At 55.2% G+C, this 25,246-nt stretch overlaps 1 protein-coding gene across 10 annotated transcripts; it reads left to right on the forward strand.

Moving 5' to 3' along the window:
* The first annotated feature begins 6,906 nt into the window (after nucleotides 1-6,906).
* Nucleotides 6,907-21,352, forward strand: SF1 (splicing factor 1). 10 transcript variants are annotated; one of them, XM_007518578.3, is made up of 14 exons: nucleotides 6,907-7,279; nucleotides 9,983-10,111; nucleotides 12,584-12,659; nucleotides 15,838-15,990; nucleotides 16,103-16,192; nucleotides 16,517-16,700; nucleotides 16,787-16,902; nucleotides 17,009-17,116; nucleotides 18,107-18,287; nucleotides 18,492-18,765; nucleotides 18,934-18,993; nucleotides 19,110-19,283; nucleotides 19,880-20,084; nucleotides 20,513-21,352. In XM_007518578.3, exons 1-14 carry the CDS (start codon nucleotides 7,249-7,251, stop codon nucleotides 20,640-20,642), a joined length of 1,911 nt encoding a protein of 636 aa, XP_007518640.1. In that variant the 5' UTR covers nucleotides 6,907-7,248; the 3' UTR covers nucleotides 20,643-21,352. The 10 variants fall into 10 exon arrangements, with proteins under 10 accessions (XP_007518640.1, XP_060032097.1, XP_060032098.1 ...); XM_060176114.1 differs by having other exon boundaries at nucleotides 6,919-7,279; nucleotides 19,094-19,283; XM_060176115.1 differs by having other exon boundaries at nucleotides 6,919-7,279; nucleotides 18,492-18,769; nucleotides 19,880-21,352.
* The last annotated feature ends 3,894 nt before the right edge of the window (nucleotides 21,353-25,246 follow it).

Genomic DNA, 25,246 nt, shown 5'->3' on the forward strand with positions numbered 1-25,246 from the left:
AAATTTTTTTAAGAAAAAAAGGTGCTGGTCAGTAGTGCATTGGGTTAAGCGCATGTACTACAAAGTGTAAGGACTGGGGCAAGGATCCTGGTTGGAGCCCCCAGCTCCCCACCTGCAGAGGGGTTGCTTCACAGGCGGTGAAGCAGGTCTGCAGGTGTCTATCTCTCTCCCCCTCTCTCCATTTCTCTCTGTCCTATCCAACAATCACAAAACTGGAAAAAATAGCCTCCAGGAGCAGTGGATTTGTAGTGCAGGCACTGAGTCCCAGTGATAACCCTGGAGGCAAAAAAGGAAGGAAGGACGGACTAGTCTTATCCCTGACACGATAAGCCAGACCTCAGGTTATGGATGGAGTTCAATGCTGTAGCCACTGTGCCACCTCCCAGGATGCTTTTATTTGTTTATTTTTTTCATTGTTGTAGTTATAGATAGGACAGAGAGAAATGGAGAGAGGAGGGGAAGACAGAGAGGGGGAGAGAAAGACAGACACCTGCAGACCTGCTTCACCGCCTGTGAAGCGACTCCCCTGCAGCTGGGGAGCCAGGGGCTTGAACCAGGATCCTTAAGCCGGTCCTTGCGCTTTGCACCACCTGTGCTTAACCTGCTGCCCTACTGCCCGACTCTCCCCCCCTTTTCTTTATTTTCCCTTTTGTTGCCCTTATTGTTTTTCATTATTGTTGTAGTTGATGTTGTTATTGATGTCATTGTTGTTAGATAGGACAGAGAGAAATGGAGAGAGGAGGGGAAGACAGAGAAGGGGAGAGAAAGACAGACACCTGCAGACCTGCTTCACCGCCTGTGAAGCGACTTCCCTGCAGGTGGGCAGCCAGGGGCTCAAACCAGGATCCTTAAGCAGGTCCTTGCGCTTTGCACCACCTGTGCTTAACCCGCTGACTTGCCGCCTGACTCTTCCCCCGCCCCCCGCTTTTTTTTTTTATGATAGAAATAGCTCAGTGAGCTCTGCAGTCAGTGGCAAGGTCTGCTAGGAACTTCTGTCCCAGGAGCAAGGTGCATGCCCTCCACGAACTGTGCCCACCAGCCTGCCAGCTCTCCAGACTTCGCGCGTCAGAGTGTTTCCTTTTGTTTGTTTTTGTACCAGAGCACTGCCCAGCTCTGGATGGTGGTGCTGGGGATGGAACCTGGGAGCTTAGAGCCTCGGGCCTAAGGACCATTTGCATAACCACTATGCTATCCCCCAGCCCAGGGCTTATCTGGAGTTTCCACTGCACAGGCCCAGGTGACTGGACCACAGATCCAATGGCCACTGCTGTCCCTTCTAGTCTGCTTCCCTTCCCTTAGGTGGTAAGCAGGAGGGAGGGCTGGGCTGGCTTTCCTGGAACCCGGGGCGGGGGGGGGGGGGGGGGGGGGAAGGGGTGCTGTCCCAGGGCCCTTGGTGCTGGCAAGGCAGCGTCCTGTCAGCTTCCACTCAGGGCTGACCACGAGGGGCTTGTTAGGAGAGCATCTTCGATGCTCTTGTGGTTCAGGAAACCCCAGGGCTTGGTTCCCACCAGGATCCAACTGGAGGTGTAGTCATTAGATGGCTACAGAAGATGCCTGTGTAGAATCTTCTGAAGCTGAAAAAAAAAAAGTTCTGTGAAGGGGCCCGGCACTAGTGCACTGGGTTAAGCACACATAGCAAGAAGCACGGGATCTCGGTTCAAGCCCCCAGCTCCCTAGCTGCAAGGTGGTCACTGCACAAGCGGTGAAGCAGGTCTGCAGGTGTCTTTCTCTTTCTGTCTTCCCCTCCTCTCTCATTTTCTCTCTGTCCTAGACAATAAAAAATAATAATAATAGTGGTCCGGGAGGTGGTGCAATGGTAAAGCTGTGGACTCTCAAGCATGAGGTCCCAAGTTCAATCCCCGGCAGCACATGTGCCAGAGTGATGTCTGGTTCTTTCTCTCTCCTCCTATCTCATTAATAAATAAATGTTTTTCAAAAAGAAGCGCAACACCCAAAGTCAGTACAAAATGGTCAATTAATTTAATATACAGTTAAAATGTACACTTAGGACAGGGGACCTAGCAGAATGGTTATGCAAAGAAACTGTAGTGCCCGAGGCTCCAGAGTCCCAGGTTCAATCCCTGGCACCACCAGAAGCCTGAGTTGAGCAGGGCTCTAGTAAAAACAAACAAACAAAAAACATGCAAATCGTACAATTAATGAAGCTGAGAACCCCCAAGGTTTGAATTCAGTTTAATTTTTTTGTTTAGTTTTTAAAAAATATTTATTCCCTTTTGTTGCCCTTGTTGTTTTATTGTTGTAGTTATTATTGTTGTTGTCGTTGTTGGATAGGACAGAGAGAAATGGAGAGAGGAGGGGAAGGCAGAGAGGGGGAGAGAAAGATAGACATCTGCAGACCTGCTTCACCACCTGTGAAGTGACTCTCCTGCAGGTGGGGAGCTGGGGACTCGAACCAGGATCCTTAGGCCAGTACTTGTGCTTTGTGCCAAGGATTTTATTTATTAATGAGAAAGATAGGAGGAGAGAGAAAGAACCAGACATCACTTTGGTACATGTGCTGCTGGGGATTGGACTCAGGACCTCTTGCTTGAGAGTCCGATCCTTTATGCACTGTGCCATCTCCCGGACCACAACAAATTTTTTTTTTCCCTCCATTTTGCTGGGCTCGGTGCCTGCACCATGAATCCACCGCTCCTGGAGGCCATTTTTCCCCCTTTTTGTTGCCCTAGTTGTTGCAGCAGCCTCGTTGCGGTTATTATTGCCATTGTTGATGTTGCTTTGTTGTTGGATAGGACAGAGAGAAATGGAGAGAGGAGGGGAAGACAGAGAGAGAGGGGGAGAGAAAGATAGACACCTGCAGACCTGCTTCACCGCCCGTGAAGCGACTCCCCTGCAGGTGGGTAGCCGGGGGCTCGAACCGGGATCCTTACACCGTACAACAAAATTTTTTAAAAACATATATATATATAAATAGGGCTGGGGAGACAGCATAATGGTCACGCCAGAAACATTCCTGCCAGAGCTTTCAAGCTCCCAGGCTCAGTCCCCAGCACCATCAGCCAGAGCCAAGCAGGGCTCTGGAATCTCTCTTTGCATCCATCTCTCTGTATTGATCATTAGAAAGAAAATAGATAAAACATTTAAAAAACACAAATATGCATACATACAGGTTAGTATGCTTGACAAAATCAAGATCAGAGCGCTGGAAGGTGGCTCAGTGGGTGAAGCACATACTTGACTTTGGTTACAGCCACCCACCACCACCACCACCTCCACCCCCACCCCTGTCCAGTCCCACCCAGCAGCACCCCGGGCTGATGCCAGGGACGGGGCAGGAGGCCCCCAGAGTCACAGGCATTTTAGTTTGTTCAGCCATTCACGCCCTGCTGGAAAGTGACAGGTTTCACAACAGTGAGTCTCCCAGCTACAGGCCTGTGGGCGGATTCCCGGGAGTGGGAGTGGGAGTGGGAGTGCTGCGGATGAATGGACAGTGTTTCCTGACGGTCTGCTTAGCAGACAACAGAATGCTTTCCAAAATTGAAACATACACTAGTGGGCGTCTGCACATTTGCTCTGCTGTTTTGACAAATACCGAGAAGTGGCCCTTCCTTGGTGCTGGGGTTCCCCTGGGAGGTGGGGCAGCTGTTGGGGTTTGCTCTTCTGAGACTTGCCTGTTCAGGTTTTGTTTATTTTCTCTTTTCTTTTTCCCTTTAGATACTGATTTATTTCATCTGACAGGCCACAGAGAAATTGAGAGAGAAAGGGGAAAGACACTAGTAGCACAGCTCCACCATTTCAGAGGCTTCTCCTTCCAGGCAGGCGTAGGGTGGGGTCTGACCCTGGGTGTCTGCGTCTGGTAACACGTGCACCACCACCTGGCCCTTCTGTTCATTTTGTATATATATTTATGTATTCCCTTTTTGTTGCCCTTGTTGTTTTATTGTTGTAGTTATTGTTGGATAGGACAGAGAGAAATGGAGAGAGGAGGGGAAGACAGAGAGGCGGAGAGAAAGACAGACACCTGCAGACCTGCTTCACTGCTTGTGAAGCGACTCCCCTGCAGGTGGGGAGCCGGGGGCTCCACTGGGATCCTTCACTGGTCCTTGCGCTTGGAGCCATGTGCCCTTAACCCACTGTGCTACCGCCCGGCCCCTCCATTTATTTTTTTTAATGAAAGGGAGATACATAGAGAAAAATACTAAGCACTGCTCAGCTCTGGCTTATGGTGGTACTGAGGACTGAACCTGGGACCTTAGGCATGAGAGTCTTGCAGAACCATCATGCTGTCTCCCCAACCCTGTTCCTTTTTTTTTTAAGTAGATGAGCTTCCTGTGTTCATAAAGTCTCTAACCCTAGGTCACCCTGACACAAATATTATTGGGGGATGGGCAGTGGTGCACTGGGTTAAATGTACATAGTACGAAACGAAACGCAAGGACCCACACAAGGATCCCGGTTCGAGCCCCTGGCTCCCCACCACTGGGGAGGGGGGGCTTGCTTCACAAGTGGAGAAGCAGGTCTGCAGGTGTCTATCTCTCTCTCCCCTCCTCTCTCAATTTGTCTCTGTCTTATCCAATAAAATGGAAAGCGGGAGCAGTGGATTTGTAGTGCTGGCCCTGAGCCCAAGCGATAACCCTGGAGGAAAAATAAATATGTTTTACTGTTTTTTAAAAAATGTCTTTTGATGCAACAGTCTATACTACCAGCCAAGTCTTGCCTACTGAACGGAGCTTGTGAGGGGAATCTATTTGGAGACTTCTCTGTCCCACTGATCAGTCTCCAGCGCAATGTCACATTGTCCTGACTGTGCCCTCCTCACTTGCATTATCTGCTTTGTTGGGAATGTGAAATGCCGCCCAGCCGTGCTCACCAGCCTCTGTGGGCTACGGAGCTACGATTTCAGAGAATTTAAAGCTGCTTCTGTTGTTGGTGGCCCCACTGGACCAGCAGGTGTGAGGCCCTGAGTTTGATCCCGACCATCCCATCCGCCAGTGAGGCTCTGTCTGCCCGCCCCCCCCCCCACATATTTACAAATAAATCTTGGGCTGGGGAGGTAGCATAACGATTTCTGCAAGGTGGTCTGGGAGGTGGCGCAGTGGATAAAGAGTTGGATTCTCAAGCATGAGATCCTGAGTATCAGAATTCTCAAGCATGAGATCCTGAGTATCAGAATGATGTCTGGTTCTTTCTCTGTCTTTCTCCTATCTTCCTGAAAAAAATAAATAAAATCTTAAAAAAAAAAAAAAAAAAAGATTTATGGAAGTAGTCTTTCATGCCTGAGGCACCAAAGGTCCCAGGTTCAGTCTCCAGCACCACCATAACCCAGAGCTTGTAAAAACAAAGCAAACAAAAAACACAAGAACAGCAACAAAAAACGTTAAAAAAAGATGTGTGGCCGGAGGTACGGTTAACGCGTAAGGCCGCGGACTGTTCAAGCATGAGTTCCTGAGTTTGATGCTTTGTATTGCATTTGTCAGAATGATTTAAAAGAAAACAAACAAACTTGTGGTCCGGGAGGTGGCTTGGTGGACAAAGCACTGGATTCCCAACCATGAGGTCCCTGGCCGCACATGTACCAGAGTGACGTCTGATTCTTTCTCATGAATAAATAAATAAACTTAAAAAAAAAACTATTGGGAGTCGGGCGGTAGCGGAGCTGGTTAAGCGCAGGGACTGGCGGAAGGACCCCGGTTCGAGCCCCCGGCTCCCCACCTGCAGGGGGGTCGCTTCACAGGCGGGGAAGCAGGTCTGCGGGTGTCTGTCTTTCTCTCCCCCTCTCTGTCTTCCCCTCCTCTCTCCATGTCTCTCTGTCCTACCCAACAGCAACATCAACAACAATAATAACCACAACAAGGGCAACAAAAGGGATAATAAATATTTTAATTAAACATTTTTATTATCTTTATTTTTTGGATAGAGACAGCCAGATACCAAGAGAGAAGGGGGAGAGAGAGAGAGACGGTGACAGAGATGACACCTGCCACCCTGCTTCACCACTTGCAAAGTTTTCCCCCTGCAGGTGGGGGCTGGGGGCTGGAACCCGGGTCCTCGGGCGTTGTGACACGTGGACTGAAGCAGGGGCGCCGCCACCCGGCCCCCGACAAGCTTTCTGCGGGGCGCACGGTTTGCACCCGGGGTGTCTGCGGAGCCGGGTCCACCCCCGCCGGGACCGGGACCGGGACCGGGACCGGAAGCGACACTTTCTGTGAACTGACTTCACAACCGGCAAGTTGCTGCCGGGTTCCGCCCAGGGCCACGAGCTCCTTCCCGGGCTCAGGTTTCCCAGCTTTGGAAAACGAGATTCGTCTTCACAGCTGTCTATTTCTTCCATTTTTTCTAAGCAGCCAGGAAGTCCGGGGGCGGAAGACGGCCCGGCGGCAGCGCCTGAGGCTCCACGTTCAAGGCCAGGCAGCACCCTCTGGTGTCGGCCCCTCACAAAAATAAAATAAACACGCACTAAAAAGCGGGAGAGAGAAGCCGGCCCCTCCACGCAAGCGGCGGACCCCGCTCTGCCCCGCCCGCGGGTTACCATGGCAACAAGGGATTGACGTCACTGAGGCCGCGCGCGCGTCGGACCCAGGCGTCGACCCCGAGGCTAGAGGCCAGGTGGCGCATCGGTGCCTGCGCCTGCGCACTCGCTGCTCACAGGAGCGAGTGCGCATGCGCTCATGCTTCCCTCTTGCCTCCGCCCCGCCTCAAGTCTTCTTCCGTCTGGACTTTTCCCTCGAGACCTCGCTCTTGGTCCCCGCGAAGCTGCCCCCCCCCGAAGGCGGGGCGAAAAGAGAGAATCGAACGGGAGGTAGCCAATCCCACAGCACTACGACGCCTCCGACAATGATTGACTCAGTCAGCTCGGGCCAATGAGGGAGCGCCTGTTTCTGACGTCACAGAGCTGACCCCGCCCCTGGCCCCATTTCCGGCCGCGGCGCCTCGCTCGCGCAGTAACAAATGAAGCGCGCGCGTCGCCGCTTCCCCGCTGCTCGAGCTCGGCCGCCATTTCCTCGGCCAGCTTAACGGTCCGGCCAATCCCAGCGCGCTGCGCGGTGGGCCGCAGCTCGGCCAATCGCAGGCCGCGGAGCCGACCCCTCGCGAGGCCCGGCCCAATCCCGGCGCCGGCCCGCCCCCGCGCCGCCCTCTCCTCCCTCTTTGTGCGTCTCCCCGCGCCCCCGCCGCCGCGTGAAGACAGGTTCCGCGCCCCGCGCCGCGCAGTCGGCCCCCGCCCCCGGAAGGTTCGCGAAGGAGTAGCCGCCGCCGAGGAGCCGCGGGTGCTGCCCCTCCGGGAGCACCATGGCGACCGGAGCGAGCGCCGCGCCGTTGGGTAAGCCAGGGCCCGGGCTCCGGCCTTCCCCGGGCCCGCGGGAGCTCCGAGCCGAGGCCGCCGCAGCTCGGGGCCCGGGGCGGGCTGTGAGGGCCGCGGGCCGGACGGGGACCTGATCGCGGCCCGCCCCGGCCTCGCCGCCTCCCGCGGCCTTCCCTCGGTCCTGGCCAGCGGCCTCGGAGGAAGTCGGGCCGAGGGGGGCACACGGCGGCGGGGCGCGCTCCCGGGAAGTGGGGGGGGGGCCGTGGGGGCGCGCGGCCGGGCGCGCGGCTGCAGTGCGCCTGCGCGGCGGGGCGGGGCGGGCGGAGGGCCGCTGTGCGCAGGCGCGGTGTGGCCGCCCCTTGGGAGGCCGGAGCGAGTGCGGGGGGGACCGGCGTGGCCGGGGGTCCCCGGGGGTGGGGGACATCCACACCGGCCCCACCTCTGCGGAGGCGAGCCGGGCCTTCGGGAGAGACGCAGAGGGGGGCTGGGAGTCGGAAGGGCCCGACTGCGTTGCGGCCCGCGTGGCTCTGGCGGCGTTTCTGGGGAATGAAACTTGAATTTCCCTGCGCTTTGAGAAACCGGGGCCCCCTTTCCCGGCTGCGGTTTGAAGGGGCGGGTTGCGAGCCCCGCGCCGTCGTGGCACGACGGCGCTCCGCACACGGTCGGGGCTTTGCGCTGCGCAGGAGGGAGGCCGTGGCTCGCTGGCGAGGGTCGGGCTTGTTCCCTGTCCAGCTTTTTTTTTTTTTTTTTTTAATATTTTATTTTATTTTTGAGAGAGTTGGAGAGAGAGAGAGAGAGAGACACTGCTCAGCTCTGCCTTATGGTGGTGTGGGGGATCGAACCTGGGACTTTGGAGCCTCAGGCACGAGAGAGAGAGAGAGAGAGAGAGAGAGTTTGCATAACCGCTATGCTGTCTCCCCCACCCCTTGTCCAACTTTCGGTGTGTTTTCCGAGTCCAGGCTGGTAAGAGACTTAACAGGCCTTGGCAATTGAGTGCTGCCCTCGGCTGAAACGATCTTGCTGGAGAATCGGTGTTTCCTATTCCTTTTCCTTTTTATTATTATTATTGTATTTATTTGTTGGATAGAGCCAGAAATCGAGAGGGAGGGAGGGTGAGAGACCCCCGCAGCCCGGCTTCACCACCTGTGAACCTTTCCCCCTGCAGGTGGGGACCGGGGGCTCGAACCTGGGTCCTTGCGCACTGTAACGTGTGCGCTCCACCAGGTGCGCCACCGCCCGGCCCCTCCTTTTTCTGTTTCTTGACCAGAGCACTGCTCGGCTCTGGCTTATGGTGGTGCAGGGGGATTGAACCCCGGGCCTTTTGGTGCCTCCGCCATGGAAGTCTTTTTGCATGACCATTGACTGCCCCAGCCCCAGGCCACTTTCTTCTCTTTCACCAGAGCGCTGCTCAACTCTGGTGGTGATGCCGGGGATTGAACCTGGGGCCTCGGAACCGCAGGCTTGAAAATCTCTTATAAACACTGTGTAGTTTGTCCAAGCAGGAGTCGGGCTCCTCCTTTCAGGAACCTGTAAGCTCGGGGTCCCCTCCTTCTGGCCTGCTTACAGAAAGTGGCCGTGGGGGTCCGGCGGTAGCGCAGGGGGTTAAGCGCAGGTGGTGCGAAGTGTAAGGATCCTGGTTCCAGCCCCCCGGCTCCCCACCTGCAGGGGAGTCGCTTCACAGGCGGTGAAGCAGGTCTGCAGGTGTCTCTCTGTCTCCCCCTCTCTGTCTCCCTCTCCTCTCTCCATTTCTCTCTGTCCTATCCAACAACAGTGACAACAATAATAAGCACAACAAAACAACAAGGGCAACAAAAGGAAATAAATAAAAATTAAGAAATTTTGAAAAAAGAAACTAACTGTGGAGGTGTCGTTGCAAAGTTTAGTTGATGGGGCGGAGAGAAATTGAGAGGTGAAGGAGAGAGTCAGACACCTGCAGCCCTGCTTCACCGCTCCTGAAGCTTCTCCCTCGCAGATGGAGGCCGTGTCCTGCATGGCTAGTGTACACTCAGCTGGCACTCCATCACCTGGCCCCACTTAAACTTTGTGCTGACTCAATCTAATCACCCCCCACCTCCTGCCTTTATTTTATTTTATTTATCTTTTTACCAGAGCACTGTTCAGCTCTGGTTTATGGTGGTGCTGGGGATTGAACCTGGGACTTTGGAGCCTCAGGCACCAGAGTCTTGTTTGTATAACCATTATGCTATCCTCTGCCCCTGCCTTGCATTTTTTAAGGAATTTGTGGGTAATATGTTTTTTTTTTTTTTTTTCAATTTTCCCTTTTGTTGCCCAGGTTTTTTATTGCTGCTGTTATTGATGTCGTTGTTGTTAGATAGGACAGAAATGGAGAGAGGAGGAGAAGACAGAGGGGGAGAGAAAGACACTTGCGGACCTGCCTCACTGCCTGTGAAGTGACTCCCCTGCACGTGGAGGGTTGGGGGCTCGAACGGGGAACCTCCTGTCGGTCCCTGCGCTTTGCGCCACCTGCGCTTAGGCTCCCGGGTAATAATGCCTTTTCCGTATTTGGCATTTTACTTTGAGATCTGAATCGCAGCACATTAAGAACCCAGGCCCCTGTATCCTCGTGGCGACCATGTTTTACTCTCTGGGGTCTGCTTTCTGTATTTTGTTGTCAGCTTCCTCATAAGTATCCTGAATTAACCTGCTGATAAGTTATTTTGTCGACTCATATTCGCACGCGATGGGCTTTTCTGTTTTCAGACTTCCCCAGTAAGAAACGGAAGAGAAGCCGCTGGAACCAAGACACGACGGAGCAGAAGACGGTCATTCCGGGGATGCCCACGGTGATCCCCCCCGGACTCACTCGGGAACAAGAAAGGGCTTACATAGGTAAAGACGCGTTCTGCAGCCCATTCTGGTTTCTCGTGCTGCTGTGTCACTCCGAGCACTGTCGAGAGTCGGAGGTTTGGTCAGGAGTCACTTCACAATTTTGACAGAACCCACGAAGCTTTTGCTCAGTGAGTCCTTGTTTTGGTCTGTTGGTAACAGCAGTGTTCTCCTTGAGTGCCAGCAAGGTAAAGGGGCCCATTTACACTTCAGAGTAAGCCTAGTCCCGTGCCAGCACCCAGCCGCCTGTCTGTCGCTGCTGTTGAGGTGAGTGCCAGAGACTCACGGGAGAACACTGCAGGTATTGTCAGCCATTCGCAGCACAGCCTTTCACCAGATTTCACTCTTCCCTTCCCCTAAAACATGCTCTTTTACTTTTTGTAGGTACTTTCTGAAAGGAAAAACAAAACAAACAAACAAAAAAAAACACACCTCAGTTTATTTACCTTAAAAAAAAAGGTTCTGGAAAAAAAGTGTGTTCACAGTTGACCACCCCTCTACCATTTTGATGCACTCAACTTTCCCTTCAGCATCTTTCCTGGTTCGGTCTTGGAGAGCTGTCTTAACATGAGGGCTCTTGCACATCCTGCCCGGGGACTCTGGGCAGGGGGTCCTGCTGGGATGTGCGCCCTAACTTAGCAAACTCAAGAGTCAAGGCGGAGTGGGAATTAACCAGTTACCTTTTATTTAAACACAAACAAGGTTTATAATGCAAAGTTTTATCTGCAGCTGTCTCCTCTAAAAGTTCACCTGATAAGCATTTCCTACTAACCAAATAAACATCCCCTGGGAACAAACTAGGACAGAGGTCTCCTAAGCCTATGAGAGTGGGGCCTTCCCAAGTAAGATTTCAAGTTCAGTGTGTTTCTGGGTGTTAAGGTGTTGGCATCATCTAATTCCTTCTCGTCTTTCTCAACGTTTTCTCTACTTCCACTCAACCCTTAGGTCTCCAGGTAACCTTTTTAAAATGTCCTTGGCAGGGTGCTGTTCCAAGAAAACACAGTCTTAGAACGCGGGGGTGGGGGGGGTGATTTATTTATTTTAGCCCTCTAATTGTCCTGTGGAGGGAGTTAACGTACATATTGAAGCTGAGCCCTCAGTTCTATTTGTGTCCTATTTGTGGGATAATCCCGGGAGGTAGAATCCAGGCCTCGGCTGGTGTAGAGCCCCGCTCCAAGGAAGGGCACATCTCTGGTCACAGAGCCCTGGCTTTTTGCTAGATGAGACCTCACAAGTCCCCGGAGAGCAGAGTGGCTGCCTCCCAGGGCGGCTGAAGGCACAAGTGTTCATGGCGGTCGTGTTGTAGGCCCCCGACCCCCTGAGTTCTTCCCCTCCATGTGAGAGGCCAGAGCAGCAAGCACCCTAGGACACGCAGAGCCTGGGCGCCCTGGGTTCGCACGTGCTCTGCTCTGCCAGCGGAGCTCCCCTCCAATCAGGGCCTTCCTGCCTCTGGACCGCAGCACCCGCTACCTGTTCAGAATGTCCCGTCACTTCCTAATGGGACCTTATGTTTCTTTAGGCTTAATTGGGTGTGTGATGTGGCCCTGTGGGGCGTGTTTAAAACTCAGTGTGTCTTCAGTCACACAGTCAGTCATTTTGGGGCCAGCCCAGCTTTATCCTGACCTGGCAAGTCTCGCCCACAGAGAGGCCTGCTCAGCCTTCCTCCAGAGGGCAAGGGAGGCGGCATTTGTACGCACAGCCTGAGTTGCCCACGTTCTGGGGATACCCACGTTCTCCCTGACCCACACTGTCCACCCTCTCCACCCCTTCTTCCACTCCCCACATGTAAAGACCATGTCTTCAGAGTCCTCCTGCGGCTCTCTCTCTGGTGCTGACTAGTGTACTGAGGTGAAAGCAGTGTGACTGAAGCAGCAGACAGAGCGCAGGAAGAGCCTCACTGGGCTGGGTTTGTACGCACTTCTCTGAGAAGGGCAGTAGCTCCATGTCTTGGTTAAGGGGTCGTATAGACGGGAATGTTTGCTCAACCGGTGGTGTTTTCCTTGTCCCGGGTTTACTGGGTCTCATTCGGGGCTCTGCTTAACATTTAATGGAGACAAACTCCAAAGGAGTCTCACCCTCAAAGTAATTTGGTGGGCACGGGGCATTGCGAGGCCTGATTTTGCTTCTGGGCACCAATGGGAGAGCCAGCCTGGCCGGGGAGGGAGGGAGGGAGTGGTGAGACACCTGGTAATTGTTCCGATGTCAGCTACGGTGAACAGTCGTTACTGCTAACCCCTCGCCAACATACTGTTTGCTTCCTTAAGTGATAACCATTCTGAAGTGAACCCCCGTAGAGGTGAGCGGACTCCTGCTGCCAGTAGGTGGCCGGGGGTCCGACCTCAGTGTGTCCACTGATCAGTCGTCCCTGTCAAAGTCTCCGAGTTCTTCTTGCTTGTTGTTGAGATTTGCGATGTTTTTTGGTAACATTGTCTTTTTTCCATCCTTTTTTTTCTTTCCTAACCTGGTTTCTTCCAGTGCAACTGCAGATAGAAGACCTGACTCGCAAACTGCGCACAGGAGACCTGGGCATCCCCCCTAACCCTGAGGACAGGTTGGGAAACAGTTTTAACCAGCTGACAGTAACGCTTTTACCTTTTTCTCAATGTTTTACTGGTGGCAACGTAATGTGTCAATTCAATAGAATCCTAGTAAATCGACTGGTATTCTGATCATTCTGGGGACTAGAGGTTATTACTCAGCAATCAATCTATGACCAGTTAGGAAACAGAAAATTGCTAGCAGGATAAACAGTGACAGGAGGAGGAGGAGGAGAATAAAAAAAAAAAGACAACTGGTTTCCAATTGGTAAGCTTGTAAATTCTACTGTGACTTACTCACTTGGAAGGACAGTGAGGTGGGCCATCTCCAGCCTTGTCAGTACCTGCTTTGGCTTAAAGCCCTGGGTGGAGTTTCCTCACAGGTTCACAGGTACAGGGATTCAAAATATTTTTGAGCATCACTCAATTTGAGCACACCAGAAACTCGGTCTGGCCAGCTCACGGTTGCAGTCTTCCTGCTCGTGGTTTTGAGGTGATTTAAAAATAGAGATTTCTAACCAGCTTCCTTCACTGCCAGCTAATTTTCAGCCTTGACCATTGCTGGGGGTTGTTGAGAGGGGCCAGAATCTTCTCTACTGTTTGAGAAGGCAGGCAGCCAAAACTAAGTTTGTTTTTCAGAGGGGAGTGTGGTCCTCCGAGAGCTGTGATGATTCCAGTTTCCAGTTAAACTTGAGAAGTACAGAGTCTCACGAAGAGAGGGCATTTATTTTTACTTTTTGTTTTATTTTTACAGCAAAGAGTGAGTTGTCAGTGGGGCTTATTGTGGCACTAGAAACTCGTGGTGGCCATTTTCCCCTTGTTTTCTTTTTTCCGTTTTCTGTCGTTCTCTGTTCCGTAGGACAGATTGAGAGAGGAGGGCAAGATGGAGGGGAAAAAGATGAGACGCCTGCTGACCGGCTTCACCGCTTCTAACCGTCTCCCCTACGGGTGGAGAGCAGGGCTCAAACCTCGGTCCTCGCACATGGTCCCATGTGCGCCTAGCCGGATGTGCTATGGCTTGGCCCCCGAGCATGACGTTTTTTTGAGCAGCCGGAATTTCATTGGCTAAAATTTCTCTGAAGGACAGTGCTTCCTTCTGACTTTGCTGTTATCACCTGGAGCATAGTGGTGGAAAACTCTCGGCTTAAACACTTTTCTTTTTTTCTTTTTTTTTTTTTTGTTGTTGCTTAGCCATGATGTAATGGCTGTGAAGCTGTCGTGCATCTTTCTGCCAGAAAAAAAGTGCTCTCCATGTTGGCTCTTTACTTTCACTGTTTTTTCTTGTCTGTTTTGAGATTGATATTTTTGACTTTTTTTTCCCTGGAAAATATTTTGCTCTTAGGCTGTCGGCCGCAATTATTCAGTGCCTTTGCACCCTTTTCCTTTAAATACTCTATAAGTTATATAGGTCTACAGGTTACCAGGCAACTCCTCAGAAGGTTGTGTTTTTATCAAACCATTGCTCTCTGGAGAGCTGCAGTTAGAATCTGGTTGACCTGTACAATGCCTGCTTGAAGCGAAGAAGTTGGGTCAATCTGACGTCTAGAACACTAGATTTGCTGTTCATATTCACAGTTGGAAGGAGGTTAAACTGTTAACAAGGCCCTTAACGACCCTTCTGGTACTGGTAAAGCTTCCTCTGGTGCTGAGCCAGCAGTTTAAGTTCAGAGAGCTTCGGGGCTGTGAGTTAGACGCCCGGGCGAGAGAGCAGACCGAGCAGAGCGCTTCTCCCTGGCACTGAGACGGAAAGAGGCCTAATGCCTCCCGCGTTGGAGGGACATGACATGAGTTTCTTTCCTTAAGATTATTGTCTCACAGTGAATCACAAGCGTATTCTCAATATTAAGCCACTTTATGCTATCTGAACATTGCTAATGCTTAAGTTGCAAAGTTTCGAGTGTTCTAAAGTACTGCACAGACTGCAGTGTGTAAGATGATAGTCTAATGAGCTGGGGTGTCTTTCTTCTTGTTCACTTATCACTGGATTGTGCTAACAGTTGGTACAAATGCTAGAAACGGAGGTGTCATTTAGCCGTCATTAGCCATGAACAAACCTGACCTTTTATTCCATCGTGTGTGTGACGTGGTGTGACACTGTTCCCTTTAGGCTGAAGACAGTGGGAGCAGCCGAGCTCAGTCCTTGCCCTCCAACTAGGCAAGGTTCTCGCAACTAAACCAAGGGTCTAGGAGGCTTGATTACTTCCAGGATGCTTTTTTCATAACTTGATCCACGTGGTCTCTTCCCTTCTTGCAGCTGCTACTAAATTATTCATTCAGAATATCACGTCATGGTCCTTTTTATAATCTTAAACTCAGAATTCTAGGAGTGTAACTTCTCTTTTTTTTATTACCGCAAATATCTAGCTGTGGTAAACTTGATCGTCACCATTTTATCTTCACTTTTTACTTTTTATTTTTTTTTACCTGTAGCAACAGCATTTCACTCCTTAAAAAGAATGAGAGAGACAGACAGAGACAGAGCAGATCTGCTTTCTGGACTTGTAAACCCTGGTGGAGAATGCCAGGCCCTTGCCGTTTACAGGTTCAGACCCTAGACAGGTACTTGGCCAAAATTGCATCTGCAGCCTCTCCAAGAAGCTGCTTTTTGTAGCCCTTTTAACGGTTTCCTCTACCCAGACTCCCCAACCTCGAACAGCCAGAGAACAGGTTGGCTCCCGGGCCTTGGACAGAGCCAGCCAGGCCTTGGAGGAAAAGCAGAGACGAAGCCTCGAACCAGCTCTGCACTGTCGGGGCTGAGTAGTGCTGCGGCCTGAATCCCAGTCAGGCGCGCCGGGCTCAAGAGCTCTCCCGGAGTTCACCTTTGACCTAAACCCGGCTATCTGTGGTTCCTAAAGTTGGATTGTTGTAAGCTTTTTATTTTTTCATAAGAAAGGAGCCCCGTATTTAGCAAGAAGACTCCAGAAGATGACAGTGTCCTTGCCACCTACAGCCCCAAGATGTCCCCCCACCCCAGGACTCTTAGAGGGGAGTTGTTTTTTTTTTCCTGTGGCGCACACCCAGTCCCCCTAACGCTGAGCCAGCCTTCATCTCCGCATTCCACACGATCTCGTAGCACACGTAATGGTCGGTTCCTCCGCAAGGTGTTTGTTAGGGTCTGAGAGGCAGAGGGCTGGGAGACTTGCGGGGAAGGGAGGTGGAGGCAGAGCGCTGACGGTGGGCTGTCCCCCGCAGGTCCCCTTCCCCCGAGCCCATCTACAACAGCGAGGGGAAGCGGCTGAACACTCGCGAGTTTCGCACCCGCAAGAAGCTGGAAGAGGAGCGGCACAACCTCATCACGGAGATGGTGGCACTCAACCCCGACTTCAAGCCGCCCGCGGACTACAAGTGAGTGGGCGGCCGGGGGCGGGGGGGCGGGGGCGCCCAGGATGAGTTCTAGGAAAGGGTCGGTCTCGGCTCCCAGTGGACAGATGCAGTGGCTGAGCATCCTCTCCCACAGACCCCCTGCGACACGTGTGAGTGACAAAGTGATGATTCCACAAGACGAGTATCCGGAGATCAACTTTGTGGGGCTGCTCATCGGGCCCAGGTGAGTCCCCCTGTGAGCCTGTGAGCCTCGGGATCCCCAAGGCCCCGAGGTGCGTGCGTGCGTGCGTGCAGGGCACCACTGCCCGCTCTTCCTCCCTTCCGCCTGCTTTTCTGTGAGAAAACGCCGTTGTCCCATTCCACTGCAGAGCACTCGCGGTGACGCCTCTGAGACCTCTGCTCGCTCTCTGGTGGCCAGATCTGTGTGTGTGTGTGTGTGTGTGTGTGTGTGTGTGTGTGTGTGTCGTCGTCGTCCCCCCCCCACCCCCGCCCCCGTGTGTACCCGCCGTCTGTCAGGGATCTCGAAGCGCCTCTCTGCCTCTGACAGAGGGAACACCCTGAAAAACATTGAAAAGGAGTGCAATGCCAAGATCATGATCCGGGGCAAAGGGTCTGTGAAGGAGGGCAAGGTCGGGCGCAAAGACGGCCAGATGCTGCCGGGAGAAGATGAGCCCCTCCACGCCCTGGTGACGGCGAACACCATGGAGAACGTGAAGAAAGCCGTGGAGCAGGTGAGGGGCCGGCAAGGAAGCTCCTAGAGCGCCGGGAGTCTGGGGCCACCCAGCGCCGCTGTGACTGCCGGCTGTGTCTCCTTTAGATACGAAACATCCTGAAGCAGGGCATCGAGACCCCTGAGGACCAGAACGATCTGCGGAAGATGCAGCTCCGGGAGCTGGCCCGTCTCAACGGGACCCTTCGGGAAGACGACAATAGGTGTGGAGGCCACGTGGGAGGGTGCGCGGGCGGGCACAGGCGGGTGGCCTCCGGCGGTAGGAAGGTTCTCCTTAGCCCGAGCTGACTGTTACTCTTCTCTCCACAGGATCTTAAGACCCTGGCAGAGCTCAGAGACCCGAAGCATCACCAATACAACAGTGTGCACCAAGTGTGGAGGGGCTGGCCACATCGCTTCAGACTGCAAATTCCAAAGGTGAGAGTTGCAGCTGTGGGTGCTGTGAGTGCTGGGGTGCTGGGAGCTGGAGCACAGGGTGCTGGGGTGTGCAGGGCCCGTCTGTCACGGGTCCGTAACTGCTTGAGGTCGCTTTAGAAGACCGGAACCAAGGGAGCCGGGCGGTAGTACAGCGGGTTGGTTAAGTGCACGTGTAACAGAACACAAGGACGCGCGTGAGGATCCCGGTTCGAGCCCCCGGCTCCCCACCTGCAGGGGAGTCTCTTCACAAGCAGTGATGCAGGTCTGCAGGTGTCTGTCTTTCTCTCCCCCTCTCTGTCTTCCCCTCCTCTCTCGATTTCTCTCTGTCCTATGTAACAATGAACAACATCAGTAACAACAGTAAAAAGAAACAACAAGGGCAACAAAGAATAAATACTTTTTTACAAGATGATGGGCCAAGCACTGTGGAGGTCTGGTATGGGTGGTGTTGGGGGCTGGACTTAGAATGCCCCGAGTCTAGTGCACTGCCCCGCACCCCTCCGCCCCCCACCCCCAAACAGCTTCAGGTTTTGACCAGTCATGAACCAGTCTCTGGCATGAGCTTGCCTCCTTCGGTTGGCGTGTATGAGGGGTTTTGTAGAGGAGGTTGTGGCAGTGAGTTCCCCAGGGCTTGTCCTTCCCTCAGATAGGGAGCATTCACCTTGGCCCACTCACTGGGCCACAGAGGTTCGTGGGATTCCAGGCTATCTTGTGTGACTAGATCCGGGGAAGGGATTCTCCTTCAAGCTGGGGTGACAGCAGGTGAAGCAAGTGCCCGAGGCCGCTCGCCGAGCGGAGGGTCGGGCAGTGTGCAGGTTTCTTGCTCGTGACCAGTTAAACACCGGGCTGGTGCACACGGGAGTCTCTGGGTCCCTTTCCCTGGGAGTGCACTTGGGAAGTTTGTCTGCTCTGCCACAGTAGGAAGCGGTGCCCGGAAAAGCTTTGCCCCTGACGAGCTTCCCCTCCTGTTTGCCCATTGCCCGCCTCCAGGCCTGGTGACCCCCAGTCAGCTCAGGACAAAGCGCGGATGGATAAGGAGTACTTGTCTCTCATGGCCGAGCTGGGGGAAGCACCTGTCCCGGCCTCCGTGGGCTCCTCCTCTGGCCCTGCGAGCACGCCGCTGTCCAGCGCACCTCGGCCTGCCGCTCCCGCCAACAACCCGCCTCCGCCGGTGAGCCTGGGGGGCTGTTCTCTGGTCTGGCGCCCCCCCCTCTTCCCCAGAGACTGGGGTCTGGTGGACATGGTGGCAACACTGCTCTTCTGGGGTGCCACAGAGCTTGGGGGCCCCTTGCGGTGGCCCCGTGGCCCGCCCCCCAGAGCAGTGTTGCCACCCGGGGAGCAGGCCGGGACTCGGGCGGGCAATGCTCTCACCTAGTCTCTGATGTCCACCACCCAGAGCCGCCCGCCCTGGATGAACTCGGGTCCTTCAGAAAGCCGGCCCTACCACGGAATGCATGGAGGTGGCCCCGGAGGGCCCGGAGGTGGCCCCCACAGCTTCCCTCACCCGCTCCCCAGCCTGACGGGCGGGCACGGTGGACACCCCATGCAGCACAACCCAAACGGACCCCCGCCGCCGTGGATGCAGCCGCCACCACCCCCGATGAACCAGGGCCCCCACCCACCTGGGCACCATGGCCCTCCTCCAATGGGTAAGTAAGTGTCAGACCAGAAACCTTGGGGCTCTGGGCCGTGGATTAGGGGATCTGGACCTGGGTTCCCAGCTGCCTTGAAAGGTCGCGGCTGAGCTGTGGGGGGTGGGCGAGCTCCCTGGCCAGTGCCCATGTCCTGCTAAGTCCCTGCTCTCTGCTTCCATCAAGATCAGTACCTGGGAAGTACGCCTGTGGGCTCTGGGGTCTATCGCCTGCATCAAGGAAAAGGTGAGGGCCCCCCCCCACCACCACCACCACCGGCTTTCCTCGGCTGGGCCTGGGACCGGGGCTCCGACCCAGACCCCTCAGCCGCCCCGCCTCACCCCAGCCTCTGCCGGCTGCAGGTATGATGCCGCCGCCGCCTATGGGCATGATGCCGCCGCCGCCGCCGCCCAGTGGGCAGCCCCCACCCCCGCCATCTGGCCCGCTTCCCCCATGGCAGCAACAGCAGCAGCAGCCGCCACCGCCCCCACCGCCCAGCAGTATGGCTTCCAGTACCCCGTTGCCATGGCAGCAAAGTGAGTGGGGGTTCGGGGTCTTGTGGGGTGGGTGGGGTGGGGCGGAGCCGGGGGCCGGGAAGGAGCAGCTCACACAGGCAGACAGGCACCTGGGTGGGCGGTGTCGGCAGGAAGGGCCGCCTGGCCCCGGGCTGGGGGAGCTGACGTTTGGCGTGTTGTGTCTGGGGAGAGGTTGGGGGCCGGGGGCGCCGGCAGGCCAGGCGAGCCAGGCGTGGGGTGTGGGGTGCATGCCTGGAGAAGCCGAGACTGGGCCTGAGCGAGAGTAGCAGCGGCCTTGAGGTGACAGTGCCGTTCGGTGGTGGCGGCTGCTGGGCGGAGGGACGGCAGAGCCGGTTCTCGAGTCTGGTCCATTCCCTTCAGCCCTCCCGGGCAGTGGTGACAAAGGGCTTCCTCCGCCGAGCCCAAAACGAGGCTGACCCCGTTAGCGCCGCCCGCCCCTCACCCCCAGCAGCAGGACCCCCGCCCGCCCGCCCGCCCCCACCACCGTGCCGCATGCCGAGCCAGGAGCAGGCGCCCTCGCCCCGTCCCAAGGCAGCAGCCGCAGCTGGCGGCGTGCCCCCCCCGCGCGTGTGACCTTGGGCTTCTTTACACCCCAGATACGACGACCACCACCACGAGCGCTGGCACAGGGTCCATCCCGCCATGGCAACAGCAGCAGGCGGCTGCCGCAGCTTCGCCAGGAGCCCCTCAGATGCAAGGCAACCCCACTATGGTGCCCCTGCCCCCCGGGGTCCAGCCGCCTCTGCCGCCCGGGGCCCCCCCCCCTCCGCCGCCTCCACCGCCTGGTTCCACCGGCATGATGTATGCCCCGCCCCCTCCTCCTCCGCCTCCCATGGACCCTTCTAACTTTGTCACCATGATGGGCATGGGGGTGGCGGGCATGCCGCCCTTCGCGATGCCTCCGGCTCCCCCACCGCCTCCACCACAGAACTAGACTCGGTTTTTTAAGGAAATATATATTATATAGAGAGAACTGGTCTTGTCTAAGCACGCCGAACCTCACCATATGGAGCCAGACACTGGGACGCACGCGTGTGGGTGTGTGCACGCGTGTGTGTGTGCACGCCGGGGCTGGGCCGGGCCAGGCGACCGAGGACTCGCTTGGGAAAGGGCAGGTGGTAGTTCGGGCGCCGGCTTGGGCTCTCCCGGCGCCCCGTAGCATCGAGTGTCTTCTTTGTCTTTCTCTCCTCACCCAACTCCCTTTGCCTCTCCCCAAACCGGGCCGCCAGGATCCCTCCCCGCGGCGGCGATGGCCCGAGCCATGAGAGTGAGGACTTTCCGCGCCCATTGGTGACCCTTCCAGGCAGACAGCCTCAGCAGCGCCCCTGGTGGACAGGATGGTTCGGCAAAGCAGCCTGAGTTATTTTTGTGGACGGATTCGGAACACGCTGGCTCCATATCGTGACATTTTTATTAATTTTTTTCTTCTCCCCCTTGTTATTTCCTTATCGCTTCCTTTCTTTAGATTCTGCCCCAGGAGATGCTCTCCCGGCCTTCTGCTGCGGTTAGGTCCCCGTCCCTGTCCTCATCCCCACATCTCCCCCTCCCCCTCCTCCTCCTCCTCAGACAGAACAAAGGCTTTGGCCCGGGCTGCGCCACCCTGGCAGGGGGTGGGGGTGGGGGTGGGGGTGGAGGTGGGGGTGCTTCCAATCGGGGTTTTCCAGGTGCCACAGCTGCTGTGTTGGGAGGGGTTCATCTGAGGGCCCTGGGTTCGAGTCCACCTTGCTGACAGCACTGGGGCCGCCCACACCGCCGCCTCTAGCCGGGGTGTCCTCCTGGCTGCCTGGGGCTCCGTTTGTTCCTCTCCTCCGTGGAAGGCTGCTTTTTCAATTTGATTTTCATCCTAAATGTCGGAATGTTTTTGCAGTGTCCAAGGCTTTGACCCCATGTCTTCCCCCCGCCTCCCCCCCTCCGCCATGGAGTGATTATGTTAACAATGATGTATAATGCGCGTTCTCTTCACTGGTTTATCTACAGAAGTTTCTCTGGCTTTTTTTTTTTTTTTCCAACGTATGATTCAAACACTGCGTTAAAGGGAGTGTTCCATGAATAAACGAGCAGTGTGGTTTTCTGGGTCTTGTTTCTTGCTTTCGCAGCCAGTGGCAGCAGGGTTACAGTGACCCCTGTAGGGCACCTTCTCCCCGGGTGCCAGGGCCCTTCGTTAGGGAAGCCTCCTGCCTGCCGCTCCCCACTGTCAACGCCTGGGCTTCCCTTCCTTGCCACTTCACCTTTGAAAAGAGACCGTGGGGGCGGGGAGGTGTGTGTGATAGCATAACAGTGATGCAGAGACTCATGCCTGAGGCTCCAAAGTCCCCAGGTTCAATCCCCCGTACCACCATAAGCCAGAGCTGAGCAGTGCTCTGGTAAAAAATAGAGAGAGGTGGGGGGAGTCGGGCTGTAGCGCAGCGGGTTAAGCGCAGGTGGCGCAAAGCACAACGACCGGCATAAGGATCCCGGTTCGAACCCCGGCTCCCCACCTGCAGGGGAGTCGCTTCACAGGCAGTGAAGCAGGTCTGCAGGTGTCTGTCTTTCTCTCCTCCTGTCTTCCCCTCCTCTCTCCATTTCTCTCTGTCCTATCCAACAACAACAACAATAACTACAACAATAAAACAACAAGGGCAACAAAAGGGAATAAATAAATAAAATAAAAAATAAATAATTTTAAAAAAAGAGAGAGAGGTGGTCCAGGAGGTGGTGCACTGGTTAGGGCATTGGACTCTCAAGCATGAGATCCTGATGAGTTCAGTCCCCGGCAGCACCTGTACCAGAGTGGTGTCTGATTCTTTCTCTCTCCTCCTATCCTCTTTGTTAATAAATAAAATATTAAAAAAACGAAAAAGAGACCTAAGCTCCCCCACTAACGGGGGCTGGGTTCAGACTGGGGTCCGGGTGAGCTAGTTCTCTGGCCCTCTGAAGGCCTTGCTCTGGGGCCTCCCCAAACCGGCTACTAGTCCCACCTCTGCGGGGCAGAGCGGTGGAGATGTTAGGCTGTGTGGCTCTGGGCTTCCTGGGAGTCCCGGCTGTTTACTCACAACATTCACTTTAGCACCAAACACGCACCCCACCCCGCCACAGGCAACTGGGGTCTCTCCGCTGCTTCCCAAGCCCCAGAGGCTGCCTGGCCCCTGACTGTGGTGGTGCTCTGGCCCTGGCACCTGCCACCTGAGCCCCGCCGCTGTGGCTAGTCCACCTTTAACCGCAGTACGAGTTCTGCGGGCTGCTTCCCAAGCCCTGAGCTCCAGTTGTCTGAGAGCAGAAGGCACGCTTTGTCCTTTTGTCCTTAACTGACAAAGGAGCAGGGCCTGGCCTCCCGCTCTGACCTTGGCTTCCCTCATCCTTCCCCCACCGGCTCGGTTTCCCTGGTGGGCTCATTGGGCGGTTAATTAGCTCTTTGAAGCTCTGGAAGAGGCAAAGTGGCCCGATGCGGGTTTTAGAAATCAAATCAATAAATGACTAACCGCAGCCCAGCTATCTCCCGTGCCCTCCTCCGAGGGGTGGGGCGGTGTGGGTGCCTTCCGTTCCTGGGCTCCCACCCTCTGCCTGCGGCGGCAGAGCAGCTAGCCCGGCATCAGTCTGCAGACGTCTTCTGGAGGAGACAGCAGGAGGTTTGGCTGCCTGGCCCCAGTGTTGTTAGGGGGGTGCCAGGGCGGCCTCCTATTAGTGCTGTAACAGCAGGCTTCCTACCCCCTTGGCTGGCAGAGTGAGGAACGCCAGCCTGGAAAGGTCAGGCCTCCGTCACTGAGGTTCCACTTGGCTGAGTGCTGTGCAGAGCCAGGGGCTGGAGCTGGGCCGAGGGGCAGGTCTGATCTCAAGGGGCGACAGGAACCGCCTGGGCTAAGTTCATGTCGAACACCCACCCGCGTGCAGGGCCTCGGTCCTGCACACAGCGCCCGGGTTGGAAGGAGGCGGCAAGCTCTGGCCCCTGTGAGCGAACTTGTTAGCAGGGTCCAGCCCTGGGGGGACCACCTTGGGGACCGGTGGGGCTGGGGGGGCTGTAGCACAAAGGGTAGAACAAGTAGCCAGCGGCTGTAGCTCCCAGGAAGCGCTTCAGTGCAGAGGTCACCACTGACAGCCCTGGGGGCTGGGGGTCATTCGCTGGGGGTTGGCCTGCTGGGACCAGGTCCTGAGCAGCAGCAGGGATGGGGGACTGGCAGGCAACTGAGAGAGAGAGTGTGTGTGTGTGTGTTAGGCGACTGAGGGAGAGAGTATGTGTGTGGCAGGCAACTGGGACAGGTGTGTGTGTGTGTGTGGCAGGCAACTGGGGGAGAGTGTGTGTGTGTGTGGCAGGCAACTGGGGGAGTGTGTGTGTGTATGTGGCCGGCAACTGAGGGATAGAGTGTGTGTGTGAGTTGAGACGCGTGCTCACCCCTACAGCAACTTCAGAGTACTGCTGAGAGGGAGGACTAGGGTGTCGCTCTGACACATGTACTGCCAGGGATTGAACTCAGCCTTATGCTCAAGAGGACTGGTACTCCATCCACTGCGCCCCCTCCCAGATCAGAAGGTCCTGGTTTCTTTCTGCAGCATATCCACACAGAATGGAGATGAGACAGCATCATGGAGGGGCTGTTCTGTGTGCGGGGATAAGGACAAAGCAAGAGCTGCCCCCCACAGCAGGACCCCAGAATTGGAGTCGCAGTGGCTCAAAGTCCTGGCAAACAGCTCGGCCTTCCCCGAAGTGTTCTGCAGCTGTCCTCCGGTCCTCACACCAGAACACTGGGTTCCTCCCTCAGCCAGCCCCTCCCAGAGGCCCAGGCTCCTTTGCGCAAAGAACAAAGCAGGATCCAGAGTTGGCTCCACCAGATTAGGGCCAGTTGTCCGTGACATGGGATTTGTAGTCCCTTTAACAAGTCCCATCTGATGAAGGAATTCAGGACTCAGAAGAGCAAAGCAACCAGTAGAAGGTCACACAGCGAATCAGTGCTGGGGCCAGGCCACACACAGGATTCATTGGGGACCAGCCAAAGCCTCAAAAGGAAGCACAGTAGGGGGCTGGAGAGCTGGTTCAGTGGCTTGTGCGAGGTCCTGGGCTTGATCTCAGGCTCCACAGAGGAAAAGAGGCCACCCAGGAGGTGGCACAGTGGACATGGCACTGGACTGTCAAGTACGATCCCCAGCATCACATGTCAGGGGAATGTTTTCACTAATACATCTATTTTAAAAAATAGGCAAGGGGGAGTAGGTCAGCGGGTTAAGCGTGTGTGGCGTGAAGCGCAAGGACCAGCTTAAGGATCCCGGTTTGAGCCCCCAGCTCCCCACCTGCAGGGGAGTCGCTTTACAGGTGGTGAAGCAGGTCTGCAGGTGTCTGTCTTTCCCCCTACCTGTCTTCCCCTCCTCTATCCATTTCTCTGTCTTATCCAACAACGACAGCAATAACAACATTAACAAGGGCAACAAAAGGGAAAGTTTAAAAAAATGGACAAGGGCGATAGCATAGTGGTTCTGCAAAGGACTTTTTTTTTTTTTTTTTGCCTCCAGGGTTATTGCTGGGGCTCGGTGCCTGCACCACGAATCCACTGCTCCTGGAGACCACCTTTTCCCTTTTGTTGCCTTTGTTGTCTATCGTTAACGTTGTCGTCATTGGATAGGACAGAGAGAAATTGAGAGAGGAGGGAAAGACGGAGAGAAAGAGAGACACTTGGAGACCTGCTTCACCACCTGTGAAGCGACTCCGCTGAAGGTGGGGAGCCGGGGGCCTGAACCGGAGTCCTTATGCCCATCCTTGCGCTTAGTGCCACATGCGCTTAACCTGCTGCACTACCGCCCAGAACCCTGCAAACGACTTTTAAGCCTAAGGCTCTGAGGTCCCACATTCAATCCCCAGCACCACCATCAACCACGGTTGTGCAGTGCTCTTGGGGGAAAAAATTAAAAGATGGAACTGGGAGATGGTTCATCCGGTAGACGGGAAACCTTAGCAAGCAAGACGTGGCTTCAAGCCACCTCCACCCCCACCCCCCACT

The sequence above is a fragment of the Erinaceus europaeus genome, chromosome 17 (genome assembly GCF_950295315.1).
Source record: "Erinaceus europaeus chromosome 17, mEriEur2.1, whole genome shotgun sequence".
NCBI lineage: Eukaryota > Metazoa > Chordata > Mammalia > Eulipotyphla > Erinaceidae > Erinaceus > Erinaceus europaeus.

Coding starts and splice junctions, on each gene's coding strand:
- SF1 (XM_007518577.3), top strand. CDS start 7,249: ATGGCGACCGGAGCGAGCGCCGCGCCGTTGG. Junction 10,112..12,583: donor ACAAGAAAGGGCTTACATAG/GTAAAGACGCGT, acceptor GGTTTCTTCCAG/TGCAACTGCAGATAGAAGAC. Junction 16,903..17,008: donor CTTCGGGAAGACGACAATAG/GTGTGGAGGCCA, acceptor TTCTCTCCACAG/GATCTTAAGACCCTGGCAGA.